The sequence below is a fragment of the Kryptolebias marmoratus genome, linkage group LG4 (assembly GCF_001649575.2).
Source record: "Kryptolebias marmoratus isolate JLee-2015 linkage group LG4, ASM164957v2, whole genome shotgun sequence".
Lineage (NCBI taxonomy): Eukaryota > Metazoa > Chordata > Actinopteri > Cyprinodontiformes > Rivulidae > Kryptolebias > Kryptolebias marmoratus.
The window spans coordinates 13,756,288-13,772,771 of record NC_051433.1 but is presented as its reverse complement, the minus strand read 5'-3'; the positions used below and the strand labels follow the sequence as shown (position 1 = coordinate 13,772,771).

Sequence of the window (16,484 nt, the reverse complement as noted above, 5' to 3'; positions counted from 1 at the left end):
GGGGGGGGGGGGGGACACCAAGGATTCCCATCACTGCCCCGCTGACCTCACACGAAGCCATGTAGTTTAAATATGCTCCCCAAAATCTCCCCATGGAGCAGCCTGAATGTAGGGATGTGTCCATGCTGCACATCAGGACAAGTGCTCCAGTTAGAGGTAAATTGCCCCAAATATCTGTTTTCGTTTTCATGATCTGGTTTGTGGTAATTTGCTTGCCACAAACAGGATCTTAAGTCCATCAGCACAGTGCACATGTAGTGAAAGAAAACCTTGAGAGTCAGAACGGATTTTCTCTCAGGACAGCAGACGACAGAGGTGAACGCGTGTTGGATTATTTAAACTCATAAAACCAAACATCTGCTGCTTTCCATAACAACACTGACTGTCAAAGCCATAGGCGGCACGACGCTCTTTCCTGTCTAATATTATGCAGGGGATCTGAACTGAACACAGACGTGCACTTTTTATTTTCAGGATTCAGGTGAAGTCACTTTTACCGGAGTCCATGTCACGTAACGTCCCTAAAAGCTCCGAAGTCACACATTTACGTCCGGTTTCAACCCAAAGTCAAGCCTCCTGCAGGGGTTTACGTGCACCAGACGTTTTGTAAATAGTAATGTAAAAAAAGTCGAAGGAAAATCTAGGGCGGCGTAGGTTTTTTTTTTATCCCTTCGTGGAGATTAAAGTGTCAGTGTCACGATCCACGGGTTCCATGTTTTAGCTTGTCACCAAAGAGTAAAAAACAAAACAACGAGACACTTCAACTCCAGCACAGAAGAAGATTCACGTGCAACAGGTCGGATTTTCCGAAGCGGGAAGATCGTGAACGGTTAACATCTTACCTGTTGTGGATAGAACTCGGTTCAGAGAAGCAGAGTTTGATTAGCGGCTTGTCTGAGCTGTCATCTTGAAACGACTCTAGTTTCAAACCGTTTCCCAGCGTCTGATGGGAACGGGTCAAAAACTGCAATGGAAGAGTGGCGACCATCTGGGGTTTGGACCCAGAGGGAACCGCCGGTGTTATTAAAACATGCTGATCTGTGAAAATAATGCCTGTTCGAGAGTACAATCTGGGGTCTCCAATCCTGGTCCTGGCGGGCCACTATCCTGCACGTTTTCCTTGTTTCCCTGCTCCAACACACCCGATTCAGTGGTTAAATCACCTCTTCATGTTCTGCAGAAGCCTGTTAATCACCCATTGATTCAAATCAGGTGTGCTGGAGCAGAGAAACAAGTAAAACATGCAGGATGATGGCCCTCCAGGACCAGGATTGGCACCCCTGCCACAGAAACTGTAGAAATCTAAGATCCAGAGAAGATCCAGGTTACCGGACTGACCGAACCTCGTAGAACTGTAACTCGTTCAACCCTGGAGTCTTTCAGTTAGTTCTGAAATAAAGAACTCGCAATAAGCGCTGATTTATAAACCTTTACGTAGCCGTCAGTGTTGCGGAACTAGCAGCAGCTAGCTGTAGCACCTCCATGCAGGAATATCGTAATATTTCAGCAGGAATAACACGTGAAGCTGATGCTGGTTATGTTTATAAAGCAGCATTTGCTTAAACTGCTATGAAACCGTTGAGTTCGGATTGTTTTCGTACTCTGCTCAAACTAGCCGTTAGCTCGGAGTAAAAAAAAAGAAAAGCTATCTGCAACAGGTAAGATACTGATCGTTCAAAACCTTTCCCCGACGCCCCACTTCTAAATATTAGGACCACACATTGAGCTGCTTTCAAAAGTGACCTGCGGTTAGTTTTATAAACTCAGAAAACACAGATCAATGTGATGTTTTTAAATCTGTTTTTTGTGACGTAAAGGCACAACTCGTCGGCGTCAATCTGAAGCGAGCACGCTGGTCCGCTCGTTGTCCGACAGCACAAAAAGAAATCAGGCACAGTTATGGCACACAGACGACTTACTCCGACCGTTAAAGCACACGTGAAACCGTCGGCGGTCATCAGATGCAGTATTTATCTCCCGGAGCACAAAGTTTGACCAAAACAAACACACACACACAAAAAAAAAGGACCAAAAGATTTAGAAACCTAAAATATTGTCAGCAGCTGAACTCAGAAAGCCTTAGACGCCTCACATCAAGCACAGGTTTCTTCATATTTGTAGCGTAATACTAATATACTGTTTTTAGTATTGGGTACTAGACTTCTCTTAGTGTTTCTCTTAGTGATGAATGTCTTTCAGGTGAAGTGTTTCAGTTTTGTACACACTGACAGTAACAAACTGTTCAAACGGAGCACATTTACGTTGCTTTACACAGAAAAAATGTAAATTTATTAAGTATTTTTATTGCAGTATTCAAAGCGATGGCATTAGGGTGTAAATTGATATATTAATTATTCTGTATATTTGCTGTAAATTAGGTGGGATTTATCCCTTTATATATAAGGTTTATGGATTTACATTTAGTTTCACGTTACATGTTGTCGTTTCTTCACCTCTGGTTGACCGGTTTAGCAGTTTGCAGTCAGAGAGATCTGACCTTGGAGAATCAGGGAGAAGGTGGCCAGACTGGGAAACAAGTCAAACTTTAACAGAGGTTAAAACAGACCTAATCATCTGGATTTTAACAGTTTGTCAGATTTAGAAACATAGTTTATCGTCTTTAACTTTCCCAAAGATTATTTCTCTTCATGTCATCAGGCTCAGCTGTAAATGTTACTAAAATAATAATGAATGTGACTAAAGCACTTTTTTTCTCTCCACCAGATGGCAAATAAAAGTTTGTTTTGTTGTTCTAATAATAGCAGTAAAGCAATATCCTGATATTTAACCTAATGATAGAAACTAGTAATAACTGGAAACCACCTACAGGGACTCAAGTGCTCAAGTGTGTGTGTGTATTTTAAAACAAATGTGTGTGTAGTCAGACTGGCGTGTGTTAGGCCTCACTGAGCGCTTCATGTACAGGAAACTTTTAGAAATGTCCCTTTAATGCTCCTGTTCGTCTCTCCTCGGTCATCATCACTGTAAGACTCCCGAACACGGAGAAATAATAAAACTGCTGTTGTACTCCTGGACTTTCAGACACTTCTTACTAAAAACACACTTTAGTTGTGCATGATTTATAAGTTTATAAATCGTTTTCAACAAATCAAACAAAAGCTGGTGTTCAGACGTGCTTTATTGACACTGAATAAACTGCAGGAAGTAAATAAAATAAATGGAAATGCTTTAAACCGACCTCGTTTTGTTCAGTTTGAACAAAAGAAATCTGGAAGTAACTGCGATTCAAGGGACGTTCAGCCACGTGTTTAAGGTGCAGAGAAAACAACAAACAAATGAAAGAAACGTCAACAGAGACGATAAATAAATCAGTGCAAAGGTTTCTGCTACAATAAGAGCTTCGAAAAAATACAATCACTTATATAATTTGATTTAAATGACCTGATTATTTCCCTCTTCTGAGGTTTGTGTTGGTCCTCAAACATCTGATAACGATTTCACTGACAGAGGAGTGCTACTAGTTTTCTTCAGAGGTAAATATCTTACAAAGTTAACTGCTGGTGGATTCAGAGAAATAAAAACAATAAAAACCGTCAGAAATCCAACCTGCAGCTCAGGATGGATCTGAGTCAGGAGCTCCGAGGGTTAAAGAAACCTTTATAAACTGAAGGAGGTGGGTGGGTTAACCAGCTGGTTAGCAGACTTTGATTGGTTGGTTTAAATGGTAGGTAGGTTGATAAATTGCTGGTTGACAGACTAGTAGGTAGGTTGGTTTATTGAGTTGGTTGGTTGGTTTAGTTGGTAGGTTGGTTGACTGTCTGGCTAGCAGACTGGTAGGTAGGTTGGTTTAAATGGTAGGTAGGTTGATAAATTGCTGGTTGACAGACTGGTAGGTAGGTTGGTTTATTGAGTTGGTTGGCTGGTTTAGTTGGTAGGTAGGTTGTTGACTGGCTGGTTAGCAGATTGGTGGGTAAGTTGGTTTAGTTGGTAGGTTGGTTGACTGTCTGGTTAGCAGACTGGTGGGTAAGTTGATTGGTTTAGTTGGTAGGTTGGTTGATGGGTTGGTTGGTTGAATGCTGCTGTCTTAGAACAACTCCAGATTGATTCATGCAAACATTATTTAAATTATTTTATAAACTTTATATCTTATTTTTCCATCCGTCCTCTTCATAGAAGACATGAAGGGTCAAACTGGACGACCATTCACACAGTAACCAACTAACCTAACATGCATGTTTTTGGTCAGTGGGAGGAAACCCACACACGGACGAGCAGAACCTGCGAACTTTACCCAGAAAGGCCCCGGGCGGGAGGAGGCAGCTCTAACCACTGCACCACCGTGCCGACCCCAGTTTTACTTTATGTGGTCATTTAAAAGTGTGGCTGATTCCATCTCAACCAGCAGCAGCAGCAGCTGTAGCACTTCTGGTGCAGCCTGGAGCAGGTCCACATTCCTGCCCTAAAAGCGATGGAAACGTTTACAAAGTAAGGTTCATGTGAAATGTTCGAGACTGGAGTTGTTTTAAGACAACGACAATCCACTCTGTCCTCGGCGCTGCTCAAACCAACCTTTACGTCGTCAGTCTGTCAGAATTAAACAGTTTCTCCAAACTGAGGTCGTTCAAAGAGCCATCTGCAACAGGTAGGATGGTATTTGTTTCTAACGTTCCTTTCGAACCCAACTTCAAATCATGCCCTCAACCCTGGGGCTTCATGCGCTCCCTCAGCAGAATTTACGGTTTTAAATCACAGATCCTGATGCTGCATTTCTCTCCGAGCCAGAAGCCCGGATACAGCGGCTCCGTGAACTCGGCCACCACCTTGTAAAGAAACTTTACTTCGTTCCGCTGCACCTCAAAGAAAGACAGCGTTCCCGCTCCGAAATTCAGATAAACTCCGATCCTCTGGTGACAGGGAGCCGCTGACAGCTGGACGCTTTCATCTCGGTGGCTCACGGAGTAGGAAGACGAGCGGTCCAGGCTCCAGGAGTTGGTGTTCGCTCCGAAGGCCGACGTTTTAAAACTGGATTTCCTGTCGATTCCCTTGTAAGCGAGGGCGATCTCTGCCTTGTCTCCTTTCAGCTCCACTTCATAGTAGAATGTGCCGCCCTGCAGCCCCTCCCTGCAGAGCAGCTGGCGCCGATTGACAAACCTCTGCGGGTAGCGGATGGGTGAGGGCGTAGGCTTCTCAGGGCGTAACGCCACCTCTTTGTCTCCATCCGAAACGGTCAGGTCCTTGTGGGCCGTCGTCGGGTCCAGAGAGAGCTCGCAGGCATCTGGGATCGTTTACAAGACAAAGGACAACGTTAGCAGGAGTCAGCAGGTCGGACTGAGGTCCAAACGTGAGGCGAGGACACAATGAGTTTCAGGCCTGAAGGGGAACTCACACCGCAGGAGCTCCTCTCTGGTCGCAGACGCCAAGTCCGTCTCACTGAGAGTCCCGCTGAGTCCGTTCTGACCTGCAGCTGGAGAGAAGACCAGAACCTCAGGGCCGCAAATCTGACCAGGCGCCACGTCTCACTTCTGTCTCAGTGAACATCTCAGTTCTGTCCCAGTAAATGTCTCAATTCTGTCTCAAACTGAAACCAAAAAGTCCCATCCACCTTAGTAAAGGACAATTTTATTTAAAAAAGAATAATGACAATAACTAAAGTTAGTTAGTCAGGTTTGGTAACTGCTTAATTGGCTGGTTGACAAACTGGTAGGTTTATTGGTTGGTTGGATAACTAGTAGGTAAGTAGGCAGGTTGGTTGGTTAGTTGGTTCTTATAAATAAAAACTACCCAGATTGATGTGAATCTAAAGAATTTGTACTCGTTCTGTTGATTTAATTCAGTTTTTTGAGGAACCATTTTATTTATCTGAAAACGTTAAATTATATTTTCCTTTTCTTTAAAAAGACATTTAGAAGTTTAATCTATTTGTTCTTTATTTTAAATTCTTTTTATCCTCTTGAATTGTTTGTCTCCCTTATATTAGTCCCATTTTATCCTGCTTGAATTCGTCTAAAGACCTAAAACTTTAAACATCTCTTTTGGGTAAAACATGACGAGTTTCAGGTCCAAACCGTGGGGCTGTGAGATGCTGGCTCCACTCCTCTCCTCCTCCTGCTCGTCTCTGTCAGCTTTGCAAAACAAGAACACATTTTATAAAATTAGAATAAAATCAGACGATTCCAGACCAGCCTTCAGTACATCAGTGAAGACAAGTAAGGACACGTACGGGCGTGATAGACGGAGGCAAACAGCTGGTCGCAGAGCTCCTCCAGCTGCCGGCCGAGCTGCTCCACGGCTCTCCTCGTCACCTCGAAGGGAGGAAGTGGATCGGTGAAGAACTGCAGCATGTCTTTGCAGAGACTCCTCACCCGGGGCCACTCCTGTCAGAGGAAACCAGATGTGTGAGCGGCAAGACGATCGGGTACAGCTGTGCGTCCGTGGAGCAAATGTAACACCTGCAGAAACCGTGCGCTGTTCTCGCTTCGTGCCAGGCGCTCCAGCTCGGCGTCCGCCGCCTTCATCTCCTCCACCTTCAGCCCGAGGGCGGGAACCCGAGCCCCGGCTTCCTCGGCCTGAGCCCTGATCAGCCTCCTCACGGACAGGTAGTGCTTCTGGAGGCACTCTGTGACACAGACGATCACGCTTTCGCAGTGGTCCTCCGTTTCCCTGGCCTCCTCCTGTTTCGGGAGCCGGCAGAGAGGGATCAGAGCGGCGCCGGGCTGGAAGCAAACAAACGTCAGCGCCACGAGTTCCTCACGTTAATCTGCTTGAAGAGCCTCTCCTTGTTCTCCAGCTTCTCCTCCTGCTCCTTGAGAACCTGCCGGAGCTCCGCCTGGATCTTACTCAGCTCCGCCTTAAGCAAATGTTGGACGGACGAACACATGAGAAGACACAAAACATTTTATCTGCCATATGCTCAGAATTTTGTTATTTTTATCTTCTGTTGCTGTTTAATGGGTTGTGATTAAATGTATTACCAAAAAAATAACAAATAATAATAATAAAAGCTGATGATAGAGAGTATGACATAAAAATGAATGCTAATGATGTCTCTTTTCAAGTTTGATATATATTGTTCATTAAAGTATGTTTGTTCTGAATTCTATATAATGTAGCACTGGAAAAAGGTAATTGGTATTCCTCTATGAATAATTTGACATATTACATCTAAAACCAAAGTTCATTTATATATTTAACTTATAAAATTTTAATTAAAACATCATTAAAGTTCTATCTATCTAAATTTTGACACCCCTGCTTCACAGAGTCACTCTCTGAGGTGAGAAGCTGCTGCTGGTTCTCCTGTTTGTGTTTGCAGGTTGTTGTTGTTGTTGTTGTTGTTGTTGTTGTTGTTGTTGTTTGCAGCCAGCAGAGGGAGCTCAAGCTGCAGCGAGTTCTCCTCCAGATCCAGGTGTGTCGTTTCAGGGTTCCTTTCAGTAACTTCTCTCACAGATCAGTGTGTGTGTGTTTCTGCACCTGTTTCTTGCTCCGCTCCAGCCCCACGACGCCGATCACGTGACCCGTGTGCTCCTCCGAGGCGCACCGAGCGCAGACGAGCTCCTCGTCCGAGCAGCGGTACACATCCAGCGGGCTCGCGTGGCGCCGGCACCAGGTCCCGCCGGGCGGCTCCGCGCCGCTCCGGGCTCTCTTCGGCGGGGGGTCCGCCCCTCCACCTCCACCTCCTCCTCCTCTTCTGCTTTCGTTCCCGCTCCAGCTCCTCGCTGTGTCTCCCACCACCTCGGCCAGGGTGGCGTTTCGGATCAGGGCAGGTCTGGAGGGGAACGTCCGGCGACACTCGGGGCAGCCGAAGCCGGCCTCGACTCCCGCCCAGCTGCCGGAGATGCACCGCCGGCAGAAGCTGTGGCCGCAGGGGATGGTGACGGGCTCCCGGAGGAGCCGTGCGCATATCCGGCAGGAGAGCCGGGCGAGGCGGACGGGGACCTGAGGCTCTGCCATGTCCTGGGTGAAGAAAGGCGGGTTTTTTTTTATCTTCTTTTGTTTTTGTTCCACACTTGGTTTCGTTTCCTGAAAGACGGAAAAACTCAGACCACGTGCTGATTGGTTGGTTTAAATGCTGAAGTGGGCGTGGCTAAAATATTTGAATCCAATTCAAAACAAACATGAGCCAGACTTTCTCAGAATCCTTTAAAGTAATCTAGATCATCACATTTTGAGTCTTTCTGAAGGGCCTTAATTAAATAACACAATTTTACTTCAAATATTAAGTTTTACTAAGTTCAGCTCAAAGACTGAGGAAGAAAATGTCTTATTAGTTCCCCGAAGTGTGAAAAAAGTTAATATCTGATAAATAACTTATGATCTAGGCGCCTAACTTTAATATCTTGTGCTCAGATGTGTAATATTTCAAATACTGATGCATATTTTCTTGTTTAATTACATTTACAGTCTGATAAACTAAAGACTAAAAGGAAGGAAACCATCCCAACATGAAAGACAGGATCATTTTATTACAGTATTTAAGTCCATGTAAAACAAAGACAAGCGCCATGATAAATAGGTTTCACAATTTACATGTATTTATAATTTTTTTTAACCTTTCTAATAAAAACAAATGAAACAAACTAGAAAGATTTGGAAAAAAAAAGGAAAAGGGAGGGAAATTGTTGTGTAAGTCTTAATTAAATAGGATGTTTTCTGCTTCGGTTAAAACGAGGACGTTTCTTTTTCACGCCAGAACGAGAGAGACGATTTTCTTACTGTGGCCTTAAAGTTCAAAGCTGCTTCTTTTTTTTTAACCTGTTGGAGAAGGTCTCCGTGGTCCCCAGAGCGAAGGAGCTCAGCCGAGACCCTCAAAACGTTAAAAATAAAATCGATAAACGGCAGCTCGTGATCCTGAAACGACAGCAAAGTAAAACGGTTCGCGCTACTGACCCCACGGCCCCTTTCTGAGGGAGATAAAAGGAGAGGAGACATTTAAAGACGAGCCTCGTCTGTTAAGAGTTAATACATAAAATTTTACTTTTTGTTAAACCTGAAAGTGAACGAACCGTCCGAGCTGCTGTGGGAGAGAAGAGGTGAGCCCACAGGTGCAGTTTGGTTATAAAGTCATGATCTCTGAAAGGTTTCTCTTTAACTTCAGGGCTGCGTCACATTTAACACTAAACGTCTTTAAAAGGCAAAACGATTTGGTCGGATCCTCGAGAGGTGACGAAAGAAGTCTTCTGAGAGGGAAGCTCAGCCGTCAGGATGTGTGACGCTGAAAGAAAGAGAAATAAAATAAACGCCCAGTGGTCAACTCTCACTGCAGCAGTTCTTCCCAGGAGATGGGTTTGGAGAAGACCTCGCGCTCCAGCCAGAGGTCGTAGTTCATCTGGAAGTCCTCGGGCAGGTCCACCCGCTGTCCCAGAACGCTCTGCAGGCAGTTGTCCACGGGCAGGAAGTCCGGGTTGTTGTGGCTCTTGTCGTAGCGGCGGCTGTTGAAGTGCTCGATGCTGGCGCGCAGCGCGCACTCCTCGGCCTGGAAGTCCCAGGGGCGGGCGTCCAGATCTGTCCCCCCACCCCACGGAAACAAGACAGCAGGTCGAACTCAGTTCTGAGGAAACGCAGCTGAACGACAGCTCTAGAGCTGATATTTAAGGTCTAAAACACACAATGATGTTTAGTTTCAAACGATTCGCTACTTTAACAGCGTGTACCAACAAACAAAAAACTATAAAAACATGCCGACACACAACATGCTGGTTTCAAACACCCAGAATTCAGTGAGGCTGCCACTAAAATAAAACAAAATGCAGATCTTCTCACGATCCTGAGTCTCCAGCAGTGAAATACCACCTTAAAAAAGGTCAGCCCACAGAGCCGGTGGCCGGCCGACTTTGTGTTTTAAATACAAGCAACTTTAGGCTGATTAATAAAAAAGAAGAAGAAGAAGCTTTCCATTCCACTCACCATTTCCGTAAGCCCAGTCGTCGTTGAGTCGGTGTCGCACTTTCTGATAAATGGCAGACATGGTCTTCATGTTGCTCTTCCTCCACTGCCGGCCCAAGTATTTGGTCTGAACTTTGAGCAGCTTGAGGACGTAGAGCTGCATCATGGCCTGCTTCACCTTCAGCGCCCTCTTCAGGATGGGAGCCGACTTGAACACGACCAGCATCTGGGAGGAGGAAAAAAAAAAAGTCCCGTTACGGAGACACGTTCGAGGCGGCGGTTCAGGACGAGTCCCGACGAGACGTTCTCTCACCATGGTCCTGGAGTGCTTCCACTTGGTCAGCTTGTTCAGGATCCTCAGCAGGTTGATGCAGGAGAACAGATTCCTCCAGCAGAACTGGGTGTTGTCTCCAGCTTCCTGTGACGCAGACGCCGGTCAGAGGAGAGGGAAATATCCAAAAACGGATTGAGATGACCAGTAAGAGCTGAGGGAAACAAGGAAAACTCACCAGACTCTCTGCGGTTAACTCTGGGAGCTCATGCACCACGCAGTGAGGGAAATCAAGCACAGAAATGCTGTTGGGAGAAACGACATTTAATCCCGGGAATAATCGGCTTCGATGAATTTAAAAAGCGCGCTGAAGGACCTGTTCTTGGCCGTGATGTAGGACATGATGTTCTGGTTGAAGAACTTCAGGATGAGCGGGATGCAGTTCGCAAACACCAGGTGCTGAGCCATGTACTCGAACTGTGAGGAAAAAACAGGGCTTCGGGTTAAACGGGCGCCTTTTCTCCACACGGAAGACGTTCACGGAGCCGCCGCCGCCACACGCTCTCACCTGGTAGATGTGGTTCAGCTTGAAGTGCTTCAGAAGCAGCAGCAGGATGGCAGAGATGGCTTTGACGATGATTTCTTTGTGCCGGTTGACGTCAACGCCAAGTTTCATGCTCTGCAGAACCGTCGTCCTGCGGAGGTGGGGGGGGACACAGGAGACACGTGAGGACCGGACTGTGGAGGCGTGTTTTTACAGATGTTCTAATCTTAGATATATTTTGTTGCATTACTGAGCTAAAAAAGAAAACTAGCAGCTCAGAAGGTCAAATCAGGAACCTATCGTATTTTCCGGACTATAAGGTGCACAAAAAACGACTTATAATCCCTGCTCCGCTCTGATTGGATAAAACTTTGGCTCTGCTTCAGTTTATTTGTTGAAAGCAGCGTCAGTTTAACCCCTGAATCGTAATTAGATTGGACGGCTTTCACGAGACCACAACAATAACAAAAACCACGTTTTTTTCTTCTTCTTCTCGTTTTCACAGATGACAGAAATCTGTCGTGGCGACAGAGATTTTTAATCCCTGGAAGCTTCAAGTCTCAAATGAATCACCGTGATCTATTTTATGAACCTTCTCGTCACCATTAGTTGAGCTGTACTTGGTTAACGAGGCAGAAATATGAAGGTTACACAGGAAGTGCTACAGCTAGCTCCTGCTGCTGCTATTATCAAATAACCAAAGAATTCACTGTAAATGATCCCGCGAGGCATCAGAAAGCACCGTCTGTTTTTAAAATGGCAGCAAGGACTAGCCGTTGGCTCGTCAATCCAGTCAGAATCAAACCGATTCAAAGACCCGCCTACAGCAGGTAAGATATTCACTGTTCATAACACCTTTCAGTGTATCTGTGCGGGCGTTTCCACTCACGGCATCTCCTCCGGCAGCACATCCGCCAGGATGTTGATGGAGTCCGTTTTGGCTTTGGATGTCGGCGCGGCAGCCAGCAGGATCTTCAGCAGCGCGATCTGATGTCCGGAAAGAGACGCCGAGGCGTGGGGAGGGACGAGGTTGAGACAGAAGAGACGAGCAGAGACTTTAAGTTACAACACAACAGGTTTTCTAATGACTCAATGTTAATGTTTGAACAGAAAAAGTTCAGTTTTATGTCATTCTAAGGCTCCTAAATGAGGATTGTTTTAGGCAGAGATTGTTTACTTCAGTAGTAAAATGGGGCATCTTGTAAAACTTCTGTCATTTAGTTGAAACTTCACCTGTAATAATGTTTGCATTCCGCTTTCTTACCTTCAACTAAACAAATAAAAGTGGCAAAACATCAATAATCAGTTTTACTTTACTTTAAAACATATATGAAGGATAATGTGTCATTAAACACAAGAATATGTCTTTTAAAACCTGAATATTGTTATAAATCCTGCGAAGTAAAGTCGCATGTGTAATAATGTTAAACATATTTGCATTCGTTTCATTTTATTTCTATAAGAAAGTTTTATTTATGGTTCCTCCTTTGGTCTGAAGCATCATATATTTGTGTGTCGGAGAGCAACAGACAGCAGATAACTATAATAATATAAATGCAGTGAATATTTCTAAACAAATGTCAGTCAATTTAAAGCTCACAAGATCCTGAACAGCAAGAAGAACCTTCACACACAGCCTTAACATAAAACAAAAGGAATTACAGAATATTTGACTTATTTTTCATGAAATATATCAGGTGTTTTTAGATAAAATGTCCCACAGAAACAGAAAATAAACCCTTCCTGAAGCACTAACCATGTACTGAGGCAAACTGGGCAGGAGTCCCTGATAGAGCAGCTCCGTGGCGCACATCTCCACCTCCTCTTCGCCCTGTCAGCGAGGAAACAGGAAGCTGAGACAACTCGACCATTTCAGACGGCGAGGACCAACCGGCAGATTACCGTTCGGACCTTCAACACTTTATGAAAGATTTGATTTACACTCACGACCGAGAGGGGAGTTTTCTGGTATTCCTCCTCCTTTGCGATCTGGAGCTCGGCTATAGAAACGTACTTGTGCTGGAAATCGAAGGGAAGCAAGTCAAATAAATCGCCAAATGAGGGGAAATCACAACAACAGACGGGTGTTAGCGGACCTGCTTTAGTGTCTTGATGCTCTCGTGAATCGGCCTGGGTAAACCGACCACCGTGTCTGTGTCACTGCGAGACAAACAGAGAGGGGAAAAGGAAAAAATAAAGCTCCGTTATCGCCGAGCGGAAAAGGTGAGTCGTGTCTTTATGAGCTGCTCTTAGTGAGACCCACCTCCCGAGTGTGTAACCGATGAATTTACTTCTACTTGATTCCAGAAAAGTTTCAATATCTTTTTCCCTGTTGGAACAAAAAAATAAACAAATTAAAAATGCCAGAAATGTCTCGGCTCTTCTCTTTGCTTAAATCGCTCCAGATTCAGTGCGTCAAAGCCGAAGAGTACCTGACTTTGGGAGCCCAGGGCAGCCCTTTGGGGAAGGACACCCGCTCCGACGGAGGGTGAGGGATGGGGGGAGGCATCACCTCGTCCCTCTCGATGGGGAAAGTCTCCGGCTCTAACGAGTTGTCGTTGTCGTCGTTGTCATCCTCGTCGTCTCGGGAGTCGTCGGCCTTGTAGGGATCCTTCTCGTTGAAGGCATCCAGGTTGTCCTGTTTGATCAGAGCCTGAGGCACGCAGCAGGAGGGGAAAATTAAGAGCTCGTTTGGGTCGATATTACAAGAAGACGTGCACCTAATGGTTTAAATAAACGCTTTGATTATAAACAAAGACATTAGTAACGTCCAGGAATAAGCTCATAAAGCTCAGTTCTATGTCCAAGTCTGAAATCAGAAAAAACACTATGTACTTTGTGTTCACGTCGAGCTCGTTTCTGCTGCTGCTCGATGAGATCGGACGCCGACGCCGGAGGGGAAGCGGCCCTCATGCTGCGGATGACTCGGATGCTGTCCTCCGGCAGAGGGGGGAGTCCCAGCTCGTCACGCTTACGGACCTTGATGCTCTGGAGCTGCTCGAACCCGCCGAGCGTGAACTGAAACACACATCATGAGGACTGTACGACACGACGCTTCTTCGTGGATCAGACTGACCGTTTGCTTAAATCGAAATAAACTGTTTAAAATCCTCTTCTCACCAGAATGCTCTTCCACAGCAGCAGGAGGACCTTCTTCATCGGAAAGTGAGGAGCGTGGCCGCTGCAGAACTTGGTAACCATGCCGAAGAGCATGACAGAAATGGGCTCGTTGTTGAACAGCGGAGATCCTGGGTGGAAACAGCAGGGTGGAGTTAGCCCACATGTCAGCATTTAATCTGAACCAGCACGACCGCAGCTGCTCGGGGGAACATTTACCCAGCTCCGCTTTGAAGGTTTCCTTCAGAAGTTTCCACTCGGGCTTATCAGCCGGGTCGTCCTGTTGGACGGTCTCCACGATCAGGTACATTATGTTGAGCAGCACCCGGAGGTCCGTGCTGTCAGCGAGGGAGATGGCTGGTTTCCTGACCGCGCTGCTGCAGGCAGCGCTGTTGCTGAAAAACAGAAGGCGGGGCGATCTCGTTCAATGCAAAAAACACCGACTGGAAACTTCACACAGCTAAAAACAAGATTTGCTTTTAGTTTTTTCTTATTGTTTTGCAACAAAACATAGTCTTTTTATGACTTTATTACTGTTTAGTCCATCCAAAGCTACAGAAGTTGAAGCACAGTAACTTACACCTGCTTTTAACTTAAATTCCTGCGATGTGATGTGACTTATTACACAGCTACAGCTGCTATTATTAAGCTCAGATTTACTCGTGCAGAACATACTCAATCTCCATGTTCAGTAGTTCCACCAGAGCGGAGAAGGTCCCCACATCAAGCAGCAGAAATATGTTGTATCTCATCCAGTGCTGCACCTCAGCCTCACAGCTGCACTCTCCAAAGGTTCCTGCACAAAAACAAAACAAAAAAAAGAGACTTGTATCCAGCACAAACACATCTATGATGATCGCCGCAGCGTTTTGATTCCGTTTGAAACAAGCGAGAACTGCTACGCGCTGACCCTGAGCCATGTAGAGAATGGCCCTCGCCACCTTCAGCCGTTTCTCACGAGCAATGACCTCCAGACCGTCCAGGAGACGCATGGCGTGAGCTTGGTGCTCGGCTGCGTCCAGCTCCGTCCACTTCTTATCAGACACTGAGACGCGACGGGAAAAGAGGAAAACATAGTCACACAAGCGCCCACTTTGTCTGGTTTTGTGTATTCGTCGCTACGTACCGTGAGCTCTGAATTCCTCCTCGAAGCACTTCCTGTTGAGAGCGAACTCGGGCCCTTCGGTGTAGCTGTACAGCTCTGAAAGGTTGTTTTAAAGAACAGATTAAAAAAAAAAAATTACTTTTGAGCGTCTATGTTTCAGGACCTGAAAGAACATACGCACCTGAGAGCTCTGCAGCCCATTTGTCTGTGTCAGAATATTCAAACTCCAGATCTGGGGACTCAGACAGCCCCTGTGCACAACGCATAAAACACATCAATTAGACTGATGGCTTTCACAGAGAATTACAAGGAATTTCCATAAATCCACCGTTCTACAGAAAAAGGTATTTCTCGCTTAATGTTTGAGGGTCATTAGGAGCACATGGTTTGTGCGTTTAATGTTGGCTTCCTTAAAAACAGGCCTCATAGAAACTAATTGTCTTATTCCGAGCTAAACGTTGGCAGAACTGCATTCAGATTTTTGTTTCCTCTACAGAAACCACAATATACGATATACATTTGGCTTCAAATTGGTTGTTAAGCATTACCTGTCGAGTTCACTTACAGAACAGAAAACAGTTCATAATAATGATATAACGTACAGTGCAACTTTTAAGTATCTGTCAATAGAAGTGTATGGTTTTCTTTCTTTCTTTTTTTACCGAACAGTTAGCTAATCTGTAGTTTTATTGGAAGACTTCATAAAAACTGCAGACTGACTACGCAGCTCCTGGAGCTTTTGTTGTTCTTCCTAAATGACATACTTATATAAATCCAACTCATTCAAAGTAACCAAGAGTGGCTCCATACAGACAAACTGCATCGATACAAACCTTCTGTTCAATAAATCAGCTACTATTAGTAATGTTATTGTCTTCTTCCAAATTTTACCTGTTTCTGTTTGTTTTTAGCTCAAACCACAGACTTACATTAATGCATGTCTGTGGTTTAAACCTGTAGAAATCGACTCTGAAACTCGCTGTTAAGTAATCATACACCATCTGTGTTCACTTCGTAATAACCCATTCTAGTCCACATTCAGTAAAACTGCACTGTCATTGCAAAATAAATCAATTAAAAACAAAATGTGTCACCTTACAGATACGGACCAAGCAGCTAGTTTCTGACAGGTTAGCCTGTCTGCTAACGTCAGCTAGCTTCTCCCCGCTTAGCTACACCGATGTTTAACCCAAGAAGAAGCCGATGTCAAAACCCGAAGCTTTTCGAAGCTGAGCAAATATTTAAACTAGTTTAGCTCGGTTAGCACTGGTTGTGTTAGAGATACTAGTCAAAGCTAGCTAAGCTAACATTAGCCTCGCCCGGTATCTGAACCCCCCCACGGGACCAAATTATTAAATATTACATTTCTCTCTGCGTACCTCTGAGTCTTTCCTTGAATTTCGGGGGAATTCACCCCTGCCTTTATTGGGTAGCATCGCTCTTTGTTTATTGTTTACAGGCAGGCCACCACCGTTCCCCCCGACTTCCATCATTAGGAGATAGGTGAAATCTCGCGAGATGTCAGTCGGTCTGCGAGTTCGCCTCTGACGTAATCACGTCGTACGTCTGCTGCCAGATGGATTTCTCCGCAGTTTCAGGCTCTG

The 16,484-nt window shown here is 45.3% G+C and overlaps 2 protein-coding genes across 2 annotated transcripts; both read right to left on the bottom strand.

The window, feature by feature from the left end:
- Positions 1-3,121: 3,121 nt before the first annotated feature.
- On the bottom strand, positions 3,122-7,989 carry LOC108235762 (tripartite motif-containing protein 16-like protein). Its single transcript, XM_017415984.3, has 7 exons — positions 7,432-7,989; positions 6,713-6,808; positions 6,411-6,632; positions 6,182-6,335; positions 6,027-6,083; positions 5,348-5,425; positions 3,122-5,236 (listed from the first exon to the last, which is right to left on the bottom strand). Exons 1-7 carry the CDS (start codon positions 7,909-7,911, stop codon positions 4,695-4,697), a joined length of 1,629 nt encoding a protein of 542 aa, XP_017271473.1. The 5' UTR covers positions 7,912-7,989; the 3' UTR covers positions 3,122-4,694.
- A 414-nt stretch (positions 7,990-8,403) lies between these two features.
- On the bottom strand, positions 8,404-16,373 carry strip1 (striatin interacting protein 1). Its single transcript, XM_017415983.3, has 20 exons — positions 16,260-16,373; positions 15,062-15,131; positions 14,902-14,976; positions 14,686-14,820; positions 14,451-14,571; positions 13,995-14,170; positions 13,779-13,906; positions 13,494-13,676; positions 13,091-13,311; positions 12,922-12,987; positions 12,755-12,818; positions 12,606-12,677; positions 12,415-12,489; positions 11,548-11,645; positions 10,683-10,809; positions 10,491-10,591; positions 10,353-10,419; positions 10,157-10,261; positions 9,865-10,069; positions 8,404-9,462 (listed from the first exon to the last, which is right to left on the bottom strand). Exons 1-20 carry the CDS (start codon positions 16,371-16,373, stop codon positions 9,215-9,217), a joined length of 2,451 nt encoding a protein of 816 aa, XP_017271472.1. The 3' UTR covers positions 8,404-9,214.
- Positions 16,374-16,484: the final 111 nt, after the last annotated feature.

Excerpts from the sequence above, each read along its gene's own strand:
- LOC108235762 (XM_017415984.3), bottom strand. The coding sequence starts at position 7,911 with ATGGCAGAGCCTCAGGTCCCCGTCCGCCTCGCCCGGCTCTCCTGCCGG. Across the intron at positions 6,809-7,431 it reads TGGAGCGGAGCAAGAAACAG|GCGGAGCTGAGTAAGATCCA; the intron begins GTGCAGAAACAC and ends CATTTGCTTAAG. Across the intron at positions 5,426-6,026 it reads CAGCATCTCACAGCCCCACG|CTGCAGGTCAGAACGGACTC; the intron begins GTTTGGACCTGA and ends TCTTCTCTCCAG.
- strip1 (XM_017415983.3), bottom strand. The coding sequence starts at position 16,373 with ATGATGGAAGTCGGGGGGAACGGTGGTGGCCTGCCTGTAAACAATAAA. Across the intron at positions 12,678-12,754 it reads GCATCAAGACACTAAAGCAG|CACAAGTACGTTTCTATAGC; the intron begins GTCCGCTAACAC and ends TTCGATTTCCAG. Across the intron at positions 10,810-11,547 it reads GTGCTGCCGGAGGAGATGCC|GACGACGGTTCTGCAGAGCA; the intron begins GTGAGTGGAAAC and ends CCACCTCCGCAG.